Raw genomic sequence first — 24,086 nt, forward strand, 5'->3', positions numbered from 1 at the left:
TACACTCGTAATATTTTCATGAATTTTGCATATGAGAATAATCACAGGAAGGTGCTTTTTTTTTTTTAATAAATACATAGGAATTTCATATATACAGTTTAAAATATAATATTTTTCAGTTTTTTGGATTTTTGTTAGCTTTATATTTCACAAATTCTCTTTTTATATTTCGTTTGATTGTCTTAATTTAATAACTTAAAAAAATAAATTTTTAAAATAATTATTAATATATCTCTATATTATATAATAAATAAATAACAAAATTTATAAATTTATGATTAAGAATGAGCCATGTTTTGGTTATGTGATAATTATCACGTAACGAATTTTTTTTTTTTACTAAATAAGTCATATGTAACGAGGGTTTAGAAGATTTAAAAAATGACAGGGGGTTATTTGAAAATTTAACCATTAAATGATTAACAGAGAAACCCTTCTTCGGCGAAATTCAATAAATCATGGCGGCGGTGCCCAGAGACGGCACCGGCGCTCGCAGCGCCACCGCGCGGGCGGCAAGCAGCTTCTCCCGAGCAACGGCGGCTGCCTCACCGAAGCCGGCGATCCCTGGCGTCAAGCACGGCCTGAATGGCGCTGCCTTCGTCTCCTCTGGCATCCCCGACCTCGATAGTACCCTTTTATACTTCGACCCTTTGTTTGATTCTCGTCTCTTCTTCGGTTCTGTGATCTCATTGTTGGTGCTCTTGCAGGGATTCTTGGAGGAGGCTTTCAGCTTGGGACAGTGGTGATGGTGATGGAGGACGCGGAGGCGCCGCACCATCTCCTTCTTTTGAGGAATTTCATGGCCCAGGGCCTTGTTCATCGCCATCCGCTTCTCTTTGCCAGCCCGTCGAAGGAGCCAAGGGCGTTTCTTGGCACGCTGCCGTCTCCTGTTTCGGGTTCGAAGGATGAGAGGCCGCGGATGGCGCCGGGGCTTGATCCTGATACTCAGGACCATGTGCCCATTGTTTTTCCCCCTTTTTTTTCTATTGATTTCTAGTGTTTTCTATGCTTTGGGAGTAATTGGTTTTCATTGGTTGCAGGACAAGGGATTGAGGATTGCTTGGCAGTACAAGAAGTACTTTGGGGAGCAGCAAAGCAGTGAGCTTCACAGTAGAGGTTAGAGTTCTCCAAAAGACTCTCTTTTGATTAGTTTGTTGATGAATTGGTATTGATCATTGTTGTTAGCTCCGGTTTTTGCACATTATTGCTTCGTTAGATTGTCTCAAGTAGGTTGTGACTGTATTTTGTTATATAAAGTTTGTAACTCTGATATGAGTTATGGTATGAGTAACATTGATGCTTCATCAGATTGTTTCAAGTAGTTTGTGGTTGTATTCTGTCATATAGAGTTTGTAACTTCGATATGAGTTAGCGATGCCACGCACTTGGCATAGATGAATATTATATAAGTTAATGTTGGAGGGACAAAGTTAATATATGTAAAATCTAACATGCTTTCTGGCTTTTGATGAGTTGAGTATAAACTTTAACCCTATAAAGTTTCATTCTGATATAGAGTTCATTTATGAACGCATCAAAATGAATTTACTCACTGCAAAAGCAATTAAAAGAGTTGGTAGAGAATGTATGTTCAATTGAACTTATTTCTCTTGCACAAAACCTCTGATCGTTCAATGCATATCTTCTTTTCTATTTATTTGGATTCAACTAGAATTATCAGTTTTTCTGTAGGCTGCTTATTATAATATATAACTGGTGCTTGCACAGACTGCAGGCAGGAGTTTAGCAATGATTTTGACTTGCGGAAACCCTTAGAAAGACAATTGCTTAATGGGCAACATATTAATTGTATAAGCCTCCTCGAGTCTCCAAATCTTGAAGTTCTCCAAGACCATTGTTCCGCTTTTTTATCCAAACTTCCTCGGTAAGATGGCTTCTTTGATGTGCATAGTGGCAAATAGTCTTGCTCATATGCTTGCAGTTGTTTTTTATGAGTTTCTTTTAGCTTCATCTTACACCTTTTGCATTCAACAAATTTTGCATACTAATTTTGTCCACTGTTGAGTTGGGTATCTTACACCAAAATTGATTTCTAGTCTTATCATCGACTCGATAAATTCTGATTTCAGATGTTCATTATGCTTTTACATTAGTTATTTAAATCTGATTGTAGTTTCTACAATAAAAAGTCAAAGTCAGCTGCCTATGACTATGATAAACAATGAGTAATATTTCCTACTTGCAAGTTCAATGGTTTAATTGTTGTCCTACATATCGAATTCCTCTAATTTGTATGTGAAACTTTTTGTAATGACTACTGAGTTTAATCTGTAGTTTTGTTCTGAGATGCTACTGTTTTTGCTAGTGATTGTAAAAGAACTTGTTCTTTTATTTATTGTTTACTTTTCTTCTGCTTTCATTAATTTTCACGTGCAGAAATGATGGCACTATTGGATGTGCAGGCCGGATTGCCATACAATCACTCTGTGCTCCACAATGTGGTTACTTTGAAATGGTAAAGAACACTTCCCATTTATAAATTTGTTCTAGTGGTCCACCTCTGAATCTCTTTTATATTTACTGATTGATCTAGAAATTTGTTGTCAGCCATAACCATCAACTTTCACTGATGTTCTTTATAATATGAATGTGTGTGCATCCCATTTACTTGTATCAACATACTATTGTAGGACTGGGATATGGTTTCCTTTATTAGATCTTTGAGAGCAATGGTGCGATCTTCTAATGCAGTTGCCGTGGTAACTTGTCCTACTTCTGTTCTTCCACCTTCCTTCATCAAGAGATGGCAACACCTTGCCGATACCCTTCTCTCTGTACGAGCAATTCCAGGTATTGTTTGTTCTTAGATGTTCACTTTGTAATCACCTTCCGGGATATGTTTCAGTTACTGTTTGTGAAAAACAGATGAAGATAAAGACATGGCAAAACTCCTCACCGGTTACCAAGATATGATTGGCCTTTTGCATGTGCACAAAGTTGCTCAGCTTAATTCACAGGTACTTGTCTTCTGCCTTGCATCCTCATCAACATGATTTCTTCTTTCAGACCTTATTCTTGTTTAGAATGTTGCACTAAAGTAATAAGATACAGGTAAAATGAGTAGGATGTTGTATGGTAATATAGGAAAATAGTTGACATTTACTAATTCTAATTTTGAGAGTGACTTGAGATGTTTGGGCAGGTACATCATAATATTTTCTTGAAGTTCTTTTGTTTTGGAAGAAGGTTTTCAAATTTTGATCCATAATTTTGGCTTATTACTTTGATACGATTAGCAGGTTCCGGTAATTCTAGACGCGACCACATTTTCACTAAAGCTGCAAAAGAGACGAACTTTGGTCTTGGAACGTTTGAACCAAGCTCCAGTTGATGGGTCTACCGGAAGTCCATATGGGGTCCCTGGCAGTTCTGGATCATCAAAGTGTTCATCAATTGATTTTTGAGGGAACATAGCCATTTTCTATAGTTTCCCATTGTTGTTTGTGTAGTTCAATGGAAGATTTTTTATTATAGGAAATGATAAATCTGTGGTTCCGTAGTATTTATTCTTTAGAATATAAGGAGGGTTTATCAGTGTCAACATTTGTCATAGACTCATAATAATAAACTTTTCTTTAGATGTTTTGGATGTGATATTTGTGCACTATATTTATTCTATTTGATCTAGAAAAAGCTGTCATTGTTTCTTTTAATTATTTTTAATCAGAAATTCCTTGTGTTTATGACCGTGGGTTTAATTTCATTAATAGTAATCAAGATAAATATTTTTAAATTTAAATCTTATTAATATTTGTTTAATAAATTAATTATCCTCCCAACTCGAACTCAAGGTTCTAATCCTACATGTAGTTTGTAAACATTTCTTTAAAAAAAAATATTCATTATCAAATAATTCATTATTGTATAAAATGGCCGACCAATGAACTTTGGGGAAAAAAATTGATCAAAATGACCGGGTGATAGACTCGCAAAAGAAACCGTTAGTCTGGAATTCTATTGAATGCATGTTTACATCTGTGAGTAAACAGAGCATTGAACAATGAATACACCACAAAGAGAAGATGCAAGAACATACTTTTGTCATACACCCTATCAAATAGTTCTCATTCGGCAAAGAATACATTGCAAAACTCATCTCATTAATTGCAGAAAACCAAATGCGAAAAACAAACCAAAAAAAAAAAGAATTAAAACTTCACATCTTTACCTGATTGCAAAATCCACAGAACTAGTTTGAGAACTATTTCGTTGAACAGGTGTGTATCCCTTTGAACATTCATGCCCAGGATGATCTCTGTTCAAGCTATACCCAGGAATGTGCAACCATTATGATTTTGCACTACACTGGTGAAATTGACACTGACTGTGTACTGAATTTCCATCTTTGTTGCCAGTTAGAGAAATTTTACCAAACATTTTATCATCCCTGTCTGATGGAATGCATAAGTGTCAAATGTAAGAAAATCAACTTGCAAAAAACTTTTTAATACCTAAGAAATGATAATGGGTTTATCCTACCTATAATGGAGGAATTTGGAGAAGAGCCAATGACGTGACATACAAGCAGAGTGAGATTACAATTCCGGCAATGAAATTGTGCGCTAGACGTTTGTTGTCTTTACTTGGGAGAAATGCTGCCTTCAGTGAATTGGTCAGATCAAAGATCCGGTACGACATCTGCAGATGTGGTGAAATTGGATAAAAAGAATCAATTCATATCTTATTCATTTTTCAATAATTTTCCAGGAATGGAATAGGATTCAATCACTTACAAGTAGATAAAGTGAAGTTGTAAGCATGAAATTTAGCAGTGGATAGTCTGGAATGAGGGAAAGGAGCCATTTGGGCTGTCCATTAGGCATGCTGGACCTGCAAATTATATAAGATAACCATCATCATTCAGTCAATTTCCTCAGCTTCACACACAAAAACATTTTTTAATATACAATAGAAACTGAAAGTAGTTTTAGTCATTAGAAAGTTCACAATAGGGTTGCATTCTTATAATTAATTCAAACAGCTCACTGTTATCATTTAGAATTGTCAGTCTTAATAAACCAGGGTCATAGCTAATTAGAGTATATGAAGAAGATCAGAGACGACTTTTTGAAGCCCATGAATGACTAGTTATCAGGAATATGTGAAATTTTAGCTTGTAATGTTAAACAATAGAAACCTCTCCTTCTGACATAGTTAAATAATAAAAGCATAAAAGCATATACCAGTCATGATGAGTATGAAACTTACATTACATGAAACTAAAATCATTAAATATTTATAACTCAGAAAATAAAAAGGATTTGAGGAACTCATAAAGTATAAAATGAATGCTACCTTAGCCAAATGTGGATTTGAGAGATATAAGTCTCCAGTGTGATTTTGCCAAGCCAACTAGAAAAGACAAGAAATCAGAAGCTAAGAACCATAATAGGAAATATTTTCAGAGCGCCATACATGGTAGAAAAGTGTAATTTAAGAATTTACACTGAAACTTACGCAAAAAGAGTCAAAGAGTAACTTCTAAGCTGCTGAGTAAAATTTCGCAAGCAAATGTACACACTGAAAGGAATTGGAACCAAACGATTTATAAATCAGGTGCTGTAGATAACTTCTAAATGAAAGCTAAGAAAATAAACTTTTGACAAACTTCCAATTACGCACGTAATGGGGATCCATGATGTATAAGGATGAAATTTATTGTATGTGATCTTGTCTAGTTTGTAGATATACTCATACCACAAATAACCAACCTGTGACAAGAAAACATTATTGCAGTTACAGTGATGGCTATAAAATGTTTCTTCACTATTCACAATATAGGGATTCTATGACTTACCACCAAGGAAATAGAGACAATGCTTGCTTTGACAGCCAGCCTGAATTTGGTTTCAGATTCTTCTAACTTCTCCATCCATTTTTCAACCTAATGTACATAAAAAAATAAATAAATCAATCAATAAAACCTTGAGAAAGGCCAGAGACCTTACTTTTATGGGATTTATATCAAATATTCTAAAACAAAGTAAAACACCATCTGCAGGAATCTGATCATGAATAATGGATTCAACCATATAATTGGGAAAAGATATTTACAGTTGGGTGAAAGTAGGCATATATCATTCCTATAATCCAGATATAGCGATCAAGGCCGGATCTAAAATACCACTCATGTAATAGAGGCAAGTTTGCCTTTGAGGGAGCTGGATCTTTGTACCCTGAATCAAATTTGTTTTACAATTGTTAATTCAGTATGAGCTAACCAATTTGATGAAGAAGAAAGAATGATGACATGTAGTTCACTAACCAACAAGAAAAGTGAAAGGAGTCCACAGAAGATCAAAAACTCCAGGAACCTCCCATATCAAGATCACCATCAAGAAGCATGAGATAATCTTCAAAGCTATAACTGACCCAATTTCATTGTATTTGTTGAAAATGCCAAGTGCCCCATACACCATAAGAGTGAAAAGGGTGTGCATCGGACAAATATAGTACAGCATGTAGTCATTGTTCAGAACAATGCAGCAAAAAGCCACAAAGAAATTTAGTCTCCACATCATCTGCATTCAAACAAAGGGATAAATATCTATCATGCAAATCCAAGATCCAAGGTGTTTAGAAAATCCCCATCAATCAAAACACTTCTTCAAGAAATGCAAGATATTTAATTTGGATATTAAAGATCTATTTATAAATGAAAAGGGATGGATGGGTATTGATGATAAGATAGAGTTCTGGGCATTGAAAAGGCACCTGAGCAAATCGAGCAAGGCTAAAATCCTTCCGTATGTAATAGTAAGAGAAGTTCCCAAAACCAGTCATCCACACGTATGCAGCAATGAAAACACGAATGGCATTGTATATCTCTGAGGCAGCAAAGTAGTGATACATCAAAAACAGTACCTGGGCAGCAGATGGGAAAAAATCAAGCATTAAATTAATATCAGCAAAGGAGCACATATAAACAAGATCTGTCAATTTAGGGAGCACATAATGTTACCATCTTTGCATATCAAAGTTAAAACAATCACTAATCTAACTTGCATTCTGATCACCTTTTGCTTATCATATTCCTTTTCTTACATATATAATCACCTTTTGCCTCCATATACATTTTGAATATTAATTATGGACCTCCCAATAAGAAAATCGACTGTATATTTATGCTCCATAATGTCAAGTACTTTCCAAATTCCTACCCTATTTATCTGGTTGAGAACAAATCCATTATTTTCTCAATAAATTTAGATTGTTGCTTTGCCAGAATGGCGGCACTCTGTCCAAAAACAGTGCCAATGATGCGTAATATAAAGTGAAGAAAGAAAATTAATAATATAATAGAATGCCAAATAACAGGAGGGAAAAATGTGCCCATGAAATTAAAATGAGTGTGGTGTAGATACACACAAAGAACACATGCCAAAACTCCAGATAAAACACCTGACTTGTCTATGACCATATGAAATTACACAAAATTCCCCAAAGCTCAATCAAAAGGCTATTTCCTATTATAATAAACATCTACATCTATGTTGCGCTCTGCCAACAATCATAATCTATACAAACCTATATGAAAGTGCCAGAGATCAAATCAACTTTCTCTCATACAATATTAAATTAGGAAATAAAAACTAATGATGCAAGTACTAACCTGCATCCATCCTTTCCATTCCTCTGTTTGATGCCGGTTTAGGTAAAGTATAGATTTCCCAGAAAAGGCTGACTTGTCATGATGCTTCTTGAGAGAAGTCAGGGCTGAAGCAATGATAAGTAGGATGTAGAGAAAGAGAAAAAGGTCACGGCTGTAATGCTGGTGCAGTCAAGACATAAGACACAGTACAAGCATTAGAAAGTTCAATGAAGGCTTACAAGTGTTACTGGAGGGCAGAGGCCTGAATTTGCATTTTGAAACATATTGATAAAAAGGAAGTGCTAACTAATTCAGAGACAACAATATGATAAAACAAGATAATTATGTCCAATCAGCCAGGGGTCAAATGAACAGAATATTTCAGGTTTTAGCATTATAATGGCATGAACTATCAAGAAAAGCAAACAAATAGAATATGCCACTAAATAACTACTTTACTAATGTCCACAGTAAGTTTGCTGGTAAAACATAGTACCAAATCTTCATTCCTTAATGTAAGAATCAAATATAATGAAGAGCATAGTCACACATTATTGAAACCATAAAAATGGATTTACAAGCAAATGAGAGAGAACCTATCTCACATCAATTTGACATCATAGATCTCTATATTTCAGTTAGAAATCTTATAAAGTAGAAGAAATCATATAAACAATGTGTATGTTCAAGATAAATATTATAACATCATTTAATATAATTGCCCAGCCCGGTGGAAGACCATCTAGAGAAAATATTCAGTTTCCAAGGCATATAGACATTTTGACACCCTCATTCATTAAAAGCCATTAAATATCCCTTCCAATAACAGATAACCAGAACAAGCATGCATATATATGATGCACACACACACACACACATATGTAGACTCGGTGACAAATAACAGATGCACTCATTTCTATAAATACAAAATGAAAATCACAATAGGGTTCAGCTCACTGGATGCTGTCAGGGGCAAATAAGAGATAAATTAGTACAAGAAATCATGCGACAAAAAATGATAACTTCTAATAACTTTTTCTCACATGTAATGGAAGTTTCTTGTATAATTAGTCATATCATAAAAGTTCGATCCATTAAGGATCGATGCAGATTACAGTCTCACCTTGGTAGATTCTGGAAACAGATTTGTCCGATCACAAATGTAGAAGCAAACTAGAATTGCCCCGAATTCTGACCTACACACTATGTTTGAATTAATCCCATGACAACAAATTGCAGAAATTTCAGCGTTACAAAAATGAATGCAGTGAACAGTTAGTTACATTGCTTTTAGAACAGAGCGATTTTCAAGCAAGAATGACTCCTCCAATGTTATAAATCTGCATCCAACAGCAATACCATAGACAGAATTTTAACAACTTAATCCCAAAGACAATAAGAATGAGAGGTGGCTTGGTTAATGACCTGATTAAATTTGTCCGTATAGACGCATTCTGAAACTTTGTGGAAATTGATCTTGATAGCCCACCTTCAAGCAAAACAGTCTGATCATCTTCCTTGGCTGCTTCATTTCCCAGTTCAGGCAGACTAACATCTGAGTGACTGCAAATCAACAATCAACACCATCAGGCGGCCATACAATACGTACAATTTTAAATCAAGAAAGATTATGGACCATGAAGAAAAGATGACAATTATAAACAAGGGCCTAAATAACTCTTTCCTACAAATCAAGAAGAAAACTTTGTAACCCTTATTGGAAACATAGTGAAGCACGAAATACTTCAATCAAATTCAAAATTTATGCAGAAAGCCAGAAGACAATTGAATTCTTTTTTCCCAATTTACCTAATGTGTATCAAGAAATCAATAAATTGCAAAAAATGAAAAACAATTTAGTCAACTACACATTTATGAGGTAAACATAACTTGAGGTCCTAACTATAATTTGAACTCTGAAAACAGAGCTTAAGTTATTAAATACTTGTACTCATGCTTCTAGCCTTAGAGCCTCATTGCGCTTTTTACCTTCTGATATTAATCATATTATTGAAATTCACAAGTTGACAACTGATGACAACACTATTATCATTACTAGATTTCAACCATGAAAGTTTGACATTCTATTTCATTCAAAGCATACATAAGATGCATTAAATCACAGGAAGAATCATTGTCAAACTAATACCATCAGCTAATCAACCATATCAGAGAATAAACATGCTGATATGTAAGATTTCTGCAACTTACACTTTTGAAGGAAAAGAAGTTTTCTTGTACTCTAATATTTCTGAGTAGAGCCATGCAGTAAACACAGGAAAGAAAGAAAGCAAGAATGAAACCTGAAAGGCAAATAGCAAGTCGATGAATGTCAGAAGTCATGAAATAACTGCAATAAAATAGGAATGAACAGATTCAGAAGCACAGTATATTGATACAAGATGAACTTTTGGAGTACTGCATGTCGACCGTATACAGTTTATGCAAGAACTAGTGCTTATTAGTAAAGATGAACAAAGCATTTTGAATGACAATTTGTTGATTAGTGGGAATTTGAATAAATTCCCATAATAGAAATTTGCACAAACTTAGATCAAGCGCTCATGGATTATATCCAGCAACTGCAACCCAATTAGACAAGTACTTATAAGAATACCCTCAAAGAAGTGCACTCCCTTCCTCACCCTCCCCAAAAATAACCCATGATGAATACAGCTTCAACCATAGCGCACATGCTAAACAATACACAGATAAAATTAAGTACACTTGTTCACACTGAGTAATCAAACTTCACAAATAATGAAACTTGTGTGGCCTTAAGTTACGATCACCACCATAGAATCAAACTATGTTACTATATAAAGCCTAAACTATGAGGATTTAAAATTGATTATGATTTATGAGGTTGACATTGTACCAATGTTCCACATCAATTCCAAGAAGCTGAAATTACCGAGAGTGTACGTGATCATATTGTGAAGATGATGATCTTTAGCAAGTTGATTTAATATAAGGAGTTATGCAGTATATTACTCTGTTTAATCTCTTTTATTATCCGAGTACAAAGAGAATTAATGGAACTCTTGTTCTCATTCCCAAGATTAATCCTAATCCATCCTTGATCCTTATCCAAACACTACTAAAGAACCACTCACTTAGCCTAGGTAAGTGATTTCACATGCCATACATTGAGTTAAAATTAACCTAGATTTAACATCTGCAATTTAAGGAGCAATTCAGTGCAGCGTGATCATATAGAACTACATATTTAATTGAGTGATTTACTTAAACTTTTTCACCACTATATTAAATGCTTTTTAACTTGCCGTTCAAAAACAAGCCAGATGTCCTAATAAGCAATCCCCATTCTTCCAACAAAATAAGACATTGCCAGCACCCAAAAATCAATTGAATGGCATGCATCAAAGTAAAACACCAAAATCTCATATCATAAAAAACATCGCGGACAGCCAAAACAATATACGACTAGAAATCACAACAGCATAATCCTAAAACAGCCAAAACCAACCAGATATTCATCAAATATTCCAATAATTCAAATTCCATGACGCGCAGAACTTCAGGTAGATACATCAAATCATACAAACCTGGCCAGGAGTCAGGGGTCCCGAGACCACCATCTTTCACCGAATCAACACCTGCATTTCCAAAAACCAAAAACACAACAAATAAACCAAAAAAAAGTGAATCAAAATCAAGAAATTACAAGAGAAAAAAAGCACAGAATGCGATGGCAAAGAGATCACAACAGCGAAAACTGATAAAAGATCATCGCATACCTTCTCTGTGAGATCGAAAACGAGAGATCCACGAAGAGATTCAGCTAGAGAGAAAGGGATTTAAGGAAGCGGAAGCGAGGAGGTGGAGGAGATCTGAAACGAGAGGGAGGGAGGGAGGGAGAGAGGTCGCTCTCGAGAGATAAAGGAAGCGGGGGAGTTATGGGTGTCATGCCTTCGAGTCACAGTCAACCGTGGATGGACACGTGTGCCTCAAGATTCGGGTTTTGATCTTAATAAAGAGCCTGTTAGAATATTTTAAAAGTTTTTATTAATATTGTTTTGAGTGGACAATTTTAACCTTGATTATATGATCTTTTAATTTAGTTAAAAGATTTGGGATAAAACTTAAATTAAAAGTTTTTAGTTATGGATAAAAGTTTTTATTATATGATCATGAAGCCTATAAAACTTAAATTTGAATCGATATTCGATATCCGATCTGATTTAAATCTAGTTGAATACTGAATCAAGTTTTTATCGATCAGAAAAATCAGATATTTGATGATAATTTTTTTGTTGTTACATAAAGATTATTAATTTTTTTTATTGTCAATATAAGTGATAATTTTATAATCTGATTTATTTATTATTTTAGAAATACCAATTTTATAAAAAAAATTGTCAATGTAATATTTTATTATAAGTTTTTAATCAAAGAAATCTTTTGGTTTGGGCGGTATAACCATGAAATCTCTAACCATGTAAAGAATAAAGAAAAATAACAAGCAAGGGAGACGGCATGAAAAAAAATAAATATATTTATAATGAACTGAAAAGATTCAAATAAGAGTAAAAACATATCATGGTCTTGAGAAATGCAAATATACTGAGATGGGTACCAATTTTTTTTTTTTTAAGAAAGGTGGACAAGCCACAAATAGGACAATAACTTTCAAAAGAATAAATAAATATGTGTTTTGAAAATTATCATACCATGACATGTTCATTTTTGACTAATTTGGAGTGGAAAAGTTCAGTAAAATAACACTTCTTCGTAAATGGAAAAAACATTAACTTCTTGTCTTATTATATTTTATTTTATTTTATTTTTGTTAAAATTTAATATTTTGAAATAGTATTTTTTTTTTTTTTTACTTTTTGGTGAAATAGTAAACCATCTTCTATAATTTCCTCAATAGTGGCTATTAGCAGTGTTAGTTGTACTACTTCTCCACTGGATTATGCAACAAGTGCTTTCTTCATTCTTCTACACTCAAAGATATAATGCCCAAAGTGCTGCCAATTGAAGCATTTGATGTGGCTCTTGTCCTTCTTCGGCTTCTCCTGCAGTGGTGCTTCACTATTGCAACGACCTCTATCTCCTTGGCCTTCATACCACCCTCAGCCATAGCCACGACCTCATCCCCTACCACACACATGCCTACGTTCACGGGAAAAGATCTTCTTGTCATGCCCCGACCCGCGAGCCCCCGGGACGTGACAAATCATGAGAAGGGACTCTCTACCACTCAACCCTCGAGTCACCGCAAGGCTGACAAAATGCCAAAAATCAACAACCTCAAACAACAAGTACAAAATAGGGAAATTCACAAGTACGCAAAAGGAAGCTTCAACAACATGACTTGATGGCTAAGTTCAAAAACTGCACTGCTCATAAGTACAACGAAATTTCCAAGAAGTTAGACAAACAAACAAACCATGCTTTTAGAGTTTCAAACACACTAATGGATCCATGCTCAACTGCAACATATACATACTCATGAATAACATACATGAACGTGGAACTAAATGAAAATAGACAGTGGATGCCCAACACACCGCTTTAATACCGCACTACTGCCTGCAAAAGCCTGGGGAGAAAAAAGAGGGGTGAGCAACTAAAGTTACTCAGTGAGTGGGTAAGCACAATACTACAATAATACACCAAAATACACGAAATAACTCACCAAAATAATGCTTTACTAATACCAACAATTTAGAATATAGATAAACATAACAAAAATTATCGATACAATATAACAAAAGATAGTGTCAAGAAAAGCCTTTTTACCCAACTAGGTTTTTACAACAACAAATCCACGAAAGACCAAATACAGGGTGTGTACTACAAAACAAATTAAACATCAAACCAAACTTTTATAATAATGCAAATGGATCATAACAATTCCACTTATATATATATATATATAACAACTATATAATACGAGTCTCAAAATCCATAAAACAGATACTCACCGCCAAAACCACAAATTTAATATAACACTACAAAAAGAATGCAACATGGTCTAGAAATCTCTCTAAACCTTCGCCGTGGCCGCGGCTAGGTTCAGAGCCGTTAAGGAACTCATGTCATTGATGTTGACCCATCGGTCCACCATGTGGTGACCCCGGCTTCCCGATGACTATCCAGTCAGGGCTCTACACTCCCACCTGAACAGGACTAATAAGTCTGTTGATCTTCCATACCACCTCAACAGGCTAGCCGTGAAAAACCGCCTACTGCATTAAGATATCACCAACCAAGTAATACAAACATGCATCTCCCAAAAAGAGTACATAACCAAGATAAAAATCAATATCCAAAATATCTGTCATTTCCCCACGGAAATAATAAACACAAGCATATCCAAAGATTTTAACATAAATCAACGCACAACTTACGAACTAAATAATAATCCGAAAATCTTTTCCTTTGAACAATAATGCTTTTCAAGTATGAAACATCACTAAATAAACTCATTTTAAGTCAATCAAAACCTCGATTTAAGTATAGAAAAAAAAATAAAACTTTACTTAGCAATATAGAATAATTATAGGTATTCTCCTAGTAAAATTATGCATAATTAATCCCACTCACAACTTTGATGATTTAACTTCCCCGAACGCTAATCCTCTACTAACTCCTTGCCTCGAGCCAAAGCTTCACCTCCTTACCAAAGCACAATAAAACACCAACAAGATTTAGCTAAAATAAATCACACAACGAAACAATAAGTTTTGGTACCAAACAACGCCAAATCGATCCTAGCGTTGACTCAAAACTTGATTTTTAGGTTACTAATAAATTCCTAATGTTTTGGGCTTCAATTTCGACCAAAGAAATACAAGAAAAGACCAAAATTTTTTGGTTCCACAGTAACCTCGTGATTACTACAGTAACCAATAAATTACTACAGTCAAGTCGGCCCTTAAACAATAGTTTCTTGCCGATTTACAATACCAAATCATGAAATTTCTTGACAAGCATCCACATAAAAGAATCACAAGATCAAGGGCTTCGATTTAAGCCCAAAATCAACCTAACCAAGAAAAATTTTTAGGTTTTCAAAGAATTCAAAAAACGAGAAAATACTAAGAAAATAAGAAAAAAAAACCTTGGATCAAGGCCTTACCGCACTCAAGAGGATGAAAGGAAGAAATTTGATGCTTTGTTTAGAAGGAATTGCTCGTCGAAAATTTTCTACGGTTTAGGTGTGTTCGGTTGCAAGGAAGAAACAAAGGAGGAGAAGGAAAAAGAATTTAAATGAAACTTTATAGCTGCCACAATGCTGGGGTGCTACAATGTCAAGTTGCTACAGTGCTGTCTGCTACAGTAAATGCTGGTTATAACACTCCCCCTACGCCTTTGTCTTCTGCTCAGCATGAGTGAGAAGCACTTGCTCCTCACCACCAACATCATAACCTCTTAGGCCTACCTCATAGGTTTTCAGCGCACCTATAGCCTCCTCCAAGGACATGGTGTTGAGCTTCCTGAATTGCTCCAAATTGGAGGCAATTGGGGAAAACTTCATTGGGACAGCACAGAGAAGCTTTTCTACAATTTGTTATTCATTTATCTTCTGGTTAAGCCCACACATTTGATCCACCAAGGATGAGAGCTTATTGATAAACTCATCAATACTCTCCAAGTTGGACATCTTCAGGACTTTGAACTCTCCACAAAGTTGTTGCATCCTCGCCCCTATGTGTAGGGACTTCAAGGCTTCTCATGTTTCTCTCATCGACTTCTTCTTAGAGATGAGCACTAGGAAATCATCATTGATCACTTGATGAATAGCGAAAATTATTGATTTGTCCTTCTTCAGATCTAGTGCTACCCCAGCATCTGGCTCCACCACCTCCACACTCTTTGCGCATCCAAGAAGGAGAGCATTTTGACGGCCCATGTCGCATAATTCCCCCTTTTTCACCAAGAGGGGAAAAGACACTGGAAGATTGTCTCCTCCTCGTAAGGATGCCCGTGAACCGCCTGACTCTGACATTCTACTTCCCGATGTCTTACGGCATGTCGAAGTTGCCGTTGGAGTTTCGACATCTCCTCCTCAGGACCTCACCCAATCTCTGATGCCAAATGTTAGATAAGGAGAATATGCAAGCTGTCTGATTCCATTAGCTAAAAACACTTAAAATACATAGAACTTCATCAATCATACTAACCACAAGACAAAATAAGCCATCACATCAACTAGTTCCTAAAGAGTAGCTCAATTAGCTAGTTACTGGAAACGTGCATAGATGCATTACAACTATTTAAATGATAAAAGTAAATAAATATGGATGCATATAACAAAATAAAGTAAATATGCATGGATGCATGTAACAAGATTAAGTCTAACACATGCATCATCCTCCTTCTCCTCCTTTTCTTCACCCTCTCTTCCTTTTCTTATTTGTGCCTCTCAAGCTCTTTTACTAACCCTGCCAACAACTTGATCATGATCCTCGTTATGATTGTCACTACCAGTTTTGTCTCCTAATCATTGGTGATGTGGCTCCTTCACTTTCTTGACCTCACTTGCTTCGCTACCACTCCAATCCTCTCCCCAGCCTTGTGATCTTGCCTTGCAAACCTCATTGCTCTCGCTGACATCCTCAACGTCGCCCATCTCGCCACCTACTAAATATAGCTCTAATGATGATTGTGTCTTTTGCCTTTGTGGGCTTGCCCCAGTAATGACATCTGATGAATCTCTTTCTACCACGTGATCCATGCTAAGTGCTTGGACAGTTAAATTGATCAAATGAACCTTAACTGCTCACTCACCACAACCCGCCGAGAGATGCCGTCGACAACTGAATCAGTGTCAAGCTTGTCACTTGGCTTTAACCCTTTTGCTAAACTATTCAATCAATTATCTATCAAATAACTATGATGATCTCTGTGTTGCTGTTGATGATGATGATAATGTTGGAGTCGGAGTCACAGGTGATGTCCAATATGTGAGAAGGAGAAAGACGATGGAGTGCTAGTGACTAGTTGTAGAAGCCGAAACTCAAAAGGGAGAGCATGAAATAGTTTAGATCAAAGTAAGGTTTGGAGGTCAGATAAGAGAAATGAGGAAAAGAAGATGAAGAGGAGGAAGAGATGGTGGCTTATGGTTAGATGCATGGAAGGTTGCCACATTAGCATGAAAAATAAGGACTAAAATTTCACCATTGAGTTCATATAAAACTATTCAAAGAATTACACATATTCAATTGTTTTTGGTTTTTTTTTTTTAAGTAAAGTTCAAAATATAAAAAACATGGTGACATCGTAAATGTTGCCATGTCAATATTAAAAAAATATATATATAAGACCACATCATTGATCATAAACAACAGAATTAACTGATGTTTATCTTTGGATAAATTTTTTTAATTAAAATAATAAAAATATACAAATTGAAGTAATGGGACTAAAAAATAAGATTGGGTCCATACATGAATTATATTAAGCATTACGCCAAAACTAATTTATCATTTATATTTTTTTTTTATTAATGAAAATGGCAATCTTATGGTCAACACATGCACTTGATATATTAATCAATTAATGTACATTCATGCTTTAGAATCTTGGTTTAGAAGTACATATACCCATAAAAATTAATTTATCTTTTCACAAAGTTTTTTTAAAATTTATGTTAACTTACAAGTGCGTATAAGTAATTAAAAGCTTTCTGAAAATTAAATAAATAAATAAAATTTTATGAAAATATGTTAGTATATTTTTTTTTGGGTTTTATATATGGTTGAGCATTCAATTTTTTCTTAAAATTTTAGGTAGAATATTTTATTTAGTTCTTCTAATATGACCAATGTGCGGATTTAATATCTTTGATACTAAAAAGTCTTTCAATTTTAATATTTAAAAAACGTAAGTCTTTTTAAAGATGAGATAAATTATATTAGAAGGAGAGACTTATATTTTTTAAATATTAAAATATAAAATTTTTTTAAAAATAAATTATATTAGGAAGTTTAGAGGGATATATATACTTTATTAGAAGAATTAAATAAAGTAAAATATCAAATTAAAAAATAAATAAATAAATAAATAAATAAATAGTCTCCCACTCAAACGCACGCGATTCTGATCGCTTGTGAATGTGAAAACAGCTACCCGTGCGTTTCTTTTCCGCAGTTCCTCATCCTGGCATTCGCTTCTCCTCGACCCTCGCTCCCGCGCTAGATCTCTACGCCGCTTGCCGATCAGAGGTGAGATTTCGATCTTCTTCTTCTTCCGTCTTGGAAGATATCTTGCGATCCTCTATTTTCGTTTCTAGGTTTCATGGATTGCTGATCTATCTATTGTCTATCTGATTCTTGTTTTGATCTTGCATCCGCATTGCTGGGCTTAATGCCATGCTTCTTTGGGGTGGAAAGTATTTGGTTGGGATTAGATCTGGTGCTTCTTTTATAAGGTTTCATGGTAGATTGATAACGGTGTTTTTGATCGGAATATTGGGCGTCGATTGATCTTTTAGGGATTGATCTTTTGTTTTTTTTCAATTTGTTTTGAAGGAGAGGGTGCTGATTGATTGATGAAATTATGAATACATTCTTAGAATTGCTCTCTGGTCAGATGGGGATTCGATGATGATTATCAGTAATTGATGGATTTTTACTGAATTTGAACTATAAATATTGGAGAAGTTGAAGCTATGAAAATTCTTTGCTTGCAAGGCTAGAACTTTAAATCTCTTGCATCGATGAAATGATGTAAATGTTGCGGAGTTCTTTTGAACCTGTGTAAGCTAATGAAAACACTATTAATGAGAAGCAGTATAATTGGAAAGTTAATTTAGTGTGAAGTTGAACTAGGAGCTAGCTACTGCTTCATGCTTTCTTTCTCTCTTTTTTTCTTGTTTTGATGAAAAAACCTAAATTCACCCGGGAGGATTGGATTGATGTGTGATCATGAATCTTTAATCTGATGCGGGATCATTTATCTTGGTTTTCCTTATATGATAGTGATATTCTTGTATGAAACTAGATCAATGTATAATAAATACAAGATCCAATGCTTATTGGTTAGCTATCTTTAACATGGAGTGTATTCATTGAAATTAAAACCACGTGATTTTGAGAACAACATAATTCAGATTGTTAAATAGATCAAACATTGAAATGATATAGCTAGAAGGGAAATGGGGCTACGGTAATGAATCCTGAGTTGTGGTTGTGGTGCAGTGGAGCTGCAGAATGGATGTTATCTATCTATACTGTAGGTTCAACATGATCTTACCTATGTAATCGATAGTTATTCTATTTTTCTAAAACCCAAAACATCAATTCTTTAGGTGTCTTCCAGTATATTATTTTCATGTAGTCATATGCCTGTAGAGTGAGAAAACGAATAGGTACCAGAGTAGATCTTTAGTCATAAGACACAAATTATTTCTTGTGCTCTCTTCATGTAAGAAGTTAGTGAGTTTATTGCTAGAAGCATGAAGTTTTATTGCTATGATATGTTCTCAGTAGCTTGGAGGTTGTCATTTCGGAGACCTATTCAATATCTGAGTGTTGGAGATTTATTCTTTGTTTTGGAAGCACTAGGCTATATGATATTATTTGATGTTCTCCCCTGATTTTTCCTGATAACTATTTAATGTCACGCATCAAGAGAAATGGTTGTAACTTGACTAAAGATTGTTGGGCTAGTTTATTACTATCTTTTTATCAGTATTTATTTGCATGGTTGGGTGGTGTTACACAGCAATTTGGTTTGTGTAATCACAAGGTCAGAGTCAAATTATTTTTAAAATTAAATCCTCTGGGATGTTTTAAAGGAAGGTGCAGATAAAAAATATGATTTCTTATGCCTAAATGTTATTGTTCATTATTGATAGTAGTAAATGTTGTTCATTCTTGGGGGTAGTTTTCTTCCCATAGAAGTAGAGGTAATGTGTGAAACAAGTTATGTTTAACTTTGGTTAAATTTTGATTAATGACAACCATAAAAGTGGTGCATGCATGCTGGATTGCAAGTGGTATTTAAAATATCTTGTGAAACTCGTGACAACTTTATGTGCATTAATGCATGTGTGTTTATGGAAGAAAGAGTGATCGCACTAACGAATGTCAATCTTGCATGAATGCAAAGAACATGGTACATACTACATAAGATAAATATGAGGCCCAAACTGAGAAGTGTCGCACCCCTTGAAATGAGTGCATTTACATTACACCTCCTTCAGTGGTTGTCAAAGCTCTAAGCTCTGAGTGAACCTGAAATAGGCCATGGATGTGGATCTACCATTTTTGCCATAAACATCAAGATTTTGTTTAAACGTTTTGCAAAAGAAATGATTTAAATGCGTTATGAGGTGAAGGATAATTTTCTATTGATAGGATTTCTGCATGACAACATTTTTGTTCAAAATCAATGATGTTTAGTTTGATTACAGAGTTACTGTCATTCTTGTTGAGCCCAAAAGTCAAAACCAACACTAAGGAAGGGAAAGTCTCCTACAATTAGTATTTTAGCATATATGCCATCGGGTTTCAATCAGTGTTGGGTAATTTGAATTGATAAGTGGCTGCATTCATCTTCTGCACTGTTCTTGGTTGTGAAAAATGAGATGCTCATTGCATTTTAATGATGCTACTTATTCTGAGTATCTGTTTTCTGGTTCTTATCATCATTTGGGTCCTAATGAAAATACCCATCTTAATTGGCAATATTTATAAATTGATACTGCAAACATTTATGTTAGACAATTGATGTTATGGATTTGTCAAGAAATTACCTTAAAATATCAGGATTGTATTTGCAAACATATATTCAGGATGACTCTTTGTGTGCTTTATTTGAATTTATTAATGTTTGCAATGCTAAACCTGGAAGATGGTGACTGATGAACCAAATTTATGGAAAGGAATTGCTGAAACTTTTACCCATATCTTTGGGGAATGCAAATTGTATTAGAAACTTAGGAACACAAGGTGATTTTTTAAGATTTAAATTCTTTACACTAAACACCAACGTAAGAATCCCTGTCGTCTTATCCATATCTTCAAGTAGTTAAAATGGTAAAACGAGAGGACATGGGTAATTTCTTTTTCAGTGATTTTCCTGTAACTTTTCTCATGTATTTGTTGGAATGGGACCTTTCTCTCCTTTTAGCCTGTGGCATGAAACAATAATTATTCCCTGGAAAAATATAGACTTAGATTATGCCTTTAAGTCATGTTCTATTGTTTCAAACTGATGGAAGGAATAGAAAATTTGAATGCACATTTTCTACTGCAGCTTGCATATTGAATCACCACATTATGTCGGACATAAAAGCAACTGATCCCAATGAGCTAGTGCATGAAGATAAAATTGTAGCTGAAGAGCAGGTTGAGGGGGATGCCTCTCAGGAAGGTTCAGAAATGGTGGAGCCAAATGAGGGGAATGCTATGCCATCCTCTGAACAAGAGGTTGTATTTTGCTCCCTTCGTTTTATTGTATAGGTCTGCATGTGAAACAGGAAGAACATCCATAAAATCTATTTGGTTATGAAATATTTTGTAGTTTCTAATTAATCTTGTATAAGTATTTCCAGCTACTCTAATTTGACAAAAGCATAATCTGCATTGAAATACCTTTTTCAGTAACACTCATAAGAAGTGTTGCCTTTATTTCAGGAGGAAGTGATCAAGAAGAAATATGGGGGGATTATACCCAAAAAACCACCACTTATATCCAAGGTGAGACAATAATTCTAAGAGGAACTCCTCTAAGAAAAAGTAGTAAGAAGGTTAGCATTCCTTTCATGGGCCACTGAATGATAAGTTTTGACTTTTTAATTTTTCTTTTAACCATACACCTATCATGTCTTATCCTGCAGCTCATTAATCTCAAAGCGATCCATATATAGTATGATGGTCCTTTTCTTAATATTTTCTAGGAGAAATTTCTCTTGGAATTTTTTAACGCTGTTCCTCACATCATTCTGGAGCCATCAGTGTTATTCTTCTCATGTTACTTACTATTAACAATAATGAAAGTCTTGTTTCCTCAGGATCATGAGCGAGCTTTCTTTGACTCTGCTGATTGGGCTTTAGGAAAGGTATTCCATACTTGTGAATCCTGCTTAAAAAGTGTGCTTGTCGCACAGATGAATTGTCATCATGTATTATGAATTTATTTTTATCTATATTTATATTTCGTTATTTCTTATCTGACAGCAAGGAGTTGCAAAGCCAAAGGGACCTCTTGAGGCACTCAGGCCTAAATTGCAGGTATTTTGACTGTTTCTTCATGGTTCCACCTGATTACAAGGATGTTGAACCTGGCTCCTATTTCATTGCCTATATGTTAAAAGTAAAACTCTCTCACACACACAAGTACAAATACACATGTTCAATCGGCTTAACTTGCTTTTGTATATCATTCATTCAGCCCACTCAGCAGCAAGTGCGCTCCCGCCGCTCAGCTTATGCGTCAACCGAGACCGATGGTATTACTATTTTCAGTTTGCCTGCCTAACTCCCGTTAATGGCCAACCGAGTTTGTTAATTTCCTTTTGCTCCTTTGTTTCAGAGGCAGAGAATGCAGCTCCTGAGGATGCGGCCAACAAAGAATAATTTCACATTTGAGGACATGATCAGATGATGACTTTTGATGTGCGGCCTGTTATTCTTGTTGTTTCTCCTATTGAAGGTGTGACTGGTTCATCTTAATAAGGAGACAATTGAGGTTACTTGACTTACCAGCATGCCGAGGTTATTCCCGTCTTCTTTCTTGAACTTGGAGAGTGTAATTTTTCAAAGGAGGATTGTGTATTTATTGTGGATGTTCAGCTTATTTCCATACATGTCATGAACTCAGAAATTATTGCATTTCCTTTGTTTTAAAGAGTATTTTCTAAAATGAATCCATTCAATTCTGTGGAAACACCATTTTTATTTAGGCCAGTAAACCATGAGTCTGCATGCAAGTTATCATATAATTTATCAAAAAAGATTTATACACAAATATATAATCTAGGCTCTATAGAAATAAATCTGTAATGAAATGATTTCCATATTTTATTTACTCTTTCTCTTAAACAAAGAGAGAACTAAACTAGAGTATTTCTCTTTCCCGCTGCTTTTTCTTGCTATTTTTAACAGTAATCATTTCATTCCATTTGGATCAGACTTTGCCGAAATGAATAGGTTCATTGTTATAGTATTATTTATTTGTTTTTAATGTACTCTTTAAAAAAATAATAATAATAAAATACTCAAACATATATGTAAAAATAATTCCTGCATGGACTGGGTTCAGTGCACTAGTGCTAAGGTATCAAGCATATCACATGAGAATGAGATCAGACTGGGTTCAATGAACTAGTCACAAGTGATCAAACATCATAAGATACTTACATTTTTACAACACTTCTAAAATTACAAATTCATAAGTTCATTCTTATAATTTAAAGCAATGGTAACTAGTTTTGTCTCTCAACTTTAAAGCATATTCATTTTTAAAACCTTTTTTTTTCCCCTTATATATACACACACATGATTTCGATGGCTCTAGAAGCTTAACGATAATAATATTAATAAATTTTTTTTAAAAAAAAGGCAGTAGAGTGTAGAGAGTGTAAGGAAACCAAGGTGAAGATTGGGAGACAACATCTGACGGGCCCATTCCTCAGAGACAGAGTTGTGATTCCATTAATTGGACACGGGTGGACCAAACACAATTGATTTTTTTTATTTTTATTTTTTTTAAAAAAAAACAAACAACGAGCATCTCTAAATCAGAGTTAATTACAAATGTAAAACATACTTGTAAACTCAACAATATTTTGTCTTCACTTTACGTAAATTTTAATATTGTGACTCTTTTAAAATGAGAATCTTACGCAAAAAATCCAGTACCAGTAAATCAAGCAATCGTTAATTTTCTTTCTTTTTATTCGTTTTTATTTTTTAATATTTATTTTAATTTATTTTAAAACTAGTTACTTCAAGGAATATTACTAATAATATAATGGAGGCTTGGGGGCCCAACCTAAGCAGAACACCCATTACTGGGCCGGCATTACACCCCAGTGCGCCAAATAATCCAACAGGTCGTGGGTGGTTTGATCCGGGGGTCGCACCGAGCCACGCCTCGATCACTGTTCCTGGCAGTCCTTGATCACATGCGCGAGAGCTCGGGCGCGCGCTGGGAGTGTGATCTTGGGAGCATAAACTCGGAGGGGAAGGGTGCAAAGGCAAAGGCAAGTGTGCAGGCCAGGCGGGGCGGTGCAGTGCAGTGCAGGGCAACAGCAGTCAACAGTCAGCAGTGGTTGTGGGTTTAGTAATTAATTAGTAGTAAACGCTGCTCATGTGCACACATGTGCTCTTCTTCACTTCACTTCACTCCACTCCACTCCATCCTTCTTTGCTTTTTGTTCCCCTTCTTCTTAGCTTCTTCTTTTTGTTTTTTTGGTCTCTACTTATCTACTTTTAACTTCTTTGCCTTCCCTCTCTCATTTATTAAGCTTCCTTTAATTTCCTTCTTT

General features: G+C 35.0%; 3 protein-coding genes across 4 annotated transcripts; 2 read left to right on the forward strand and 1 right to left on the reverse strand.

Moving 5' to 3' along the window:
• The first annotated feature begins 448 nt into the window (after positions 1-448).
• Positions 449-3,615, forward strand: LOC120259542 (elongator complex protein 4). Its single transcript, XM_039267165.1, has 8 exons — positions 449-627; positions 708-955; positions 1,041-1,116; positions 1,729-1,885; positions 2,398-2,476; positions 2,652-2,811; positions 2,887-2,978; positions 3,261-3,615. The coding sequence occupies exons 1-8, from the start codon at positions 459-461 to the stop codon at positions 3,423-3,425; spliced, it is 1,146 nt and encodes a 381-aa protein (XP_039123099.1). The 5' UTR covers positions 449-458; the 3' UTR covers positions 3,426-3,615.
• A 429-nt stretch (positions 3,616-4,044) lies between these two features.
• On the reverse strand, positions 4,045-11,508 carry LOC120259527 (protein REDUCED WALL ACETYLATION 3-like). 2 transcript variants are annotated; one of them, XM_039267146.1, is made up of 17 exons: positions 11,374-11,508; positions 11,182-11,232; positions 9,824-9,915; positions 9,038-9,175; positions 8,896-8,952; positions 8,736-8,808; positions 7,634-7,792; positions 6,736-6,885; positions 6,287-6,542; positions 6,076-6,197; positions 5,819-5,905; positions 5,644-5,732; positions 5,479-5,541; positions 5,317-5,373; positions 4,755-4,851; positions 4,501-4,659; positions 4,045-4,408 (listed from the first exon to the last, which is right to left on the reverse strand). In XM_039267146.1, the coding sequence occupies exons 2-16, from the start codon at positions 11,212-11,214 to the stop codon at positions 4,501-4,503; spliced, it is 1,632 nt and encodes a 543-aa protein (XP_039123080.1). In that variant the 5' UTR covers positions 11,215-11,232; positions 11,374-11,508; the 3' UTR covers positions 4,045-4,408. The 2 variants fall into 2 exon arrangements, with proteins under 2 accessions (XP_039123080.1, XP_039123079.1); XM_039267145.1 differs by having other exon boundaries at positions 4,045-4,412.
• Positions 11,509-17,685: 6,177 nt separating this feature from the next.
• On the forward strand, positions 17,686-22,467 carry LOC120258029. Its single transcript, XM_039265367.1, has 7 exons — positions 17,686-17,814; positions 20,852-21,024; positions 21,232-21,294; positions 21,609-21,656; positions 21,775-21,828; positions 21,989-22,046; positions 22,130-22,467. The coding sequence occupies exons 2-7, from the start codon at positions 20,875-20,877 to the stop codon at positions 22,171-22,173; spliced, it is 417 nt and encodes a 138-aa protein (XP_039121301.1). The 5' UTR covers positions 17,686-17,814; positions 20,852-20,874; the 3' UTR covers positions 22,174-22,467.
• Positions 22,468-24,086: the final 1,619 nt, after the last annotated feature.

Source organism: Dioscorea cayenensis, chromosome 4 (assembly GCF_009730915.1).
Source record: "Dioscorea cayenensis subsp. rotundata cultivar TDr96_F1 chromosome 4, TDr96_F1_v2_PseudoChromosome.rev07_lg8_w22 25.fasta, whole genome shotgun sequence".
Classification (NCBI taxonomy): Eukaryota; Viridiplantae; Streptophyta; class Magnoliopsida; order Dioscoreales; family Dioscoreaceae; genus Dioscorea; species Dioscorea cayenensis.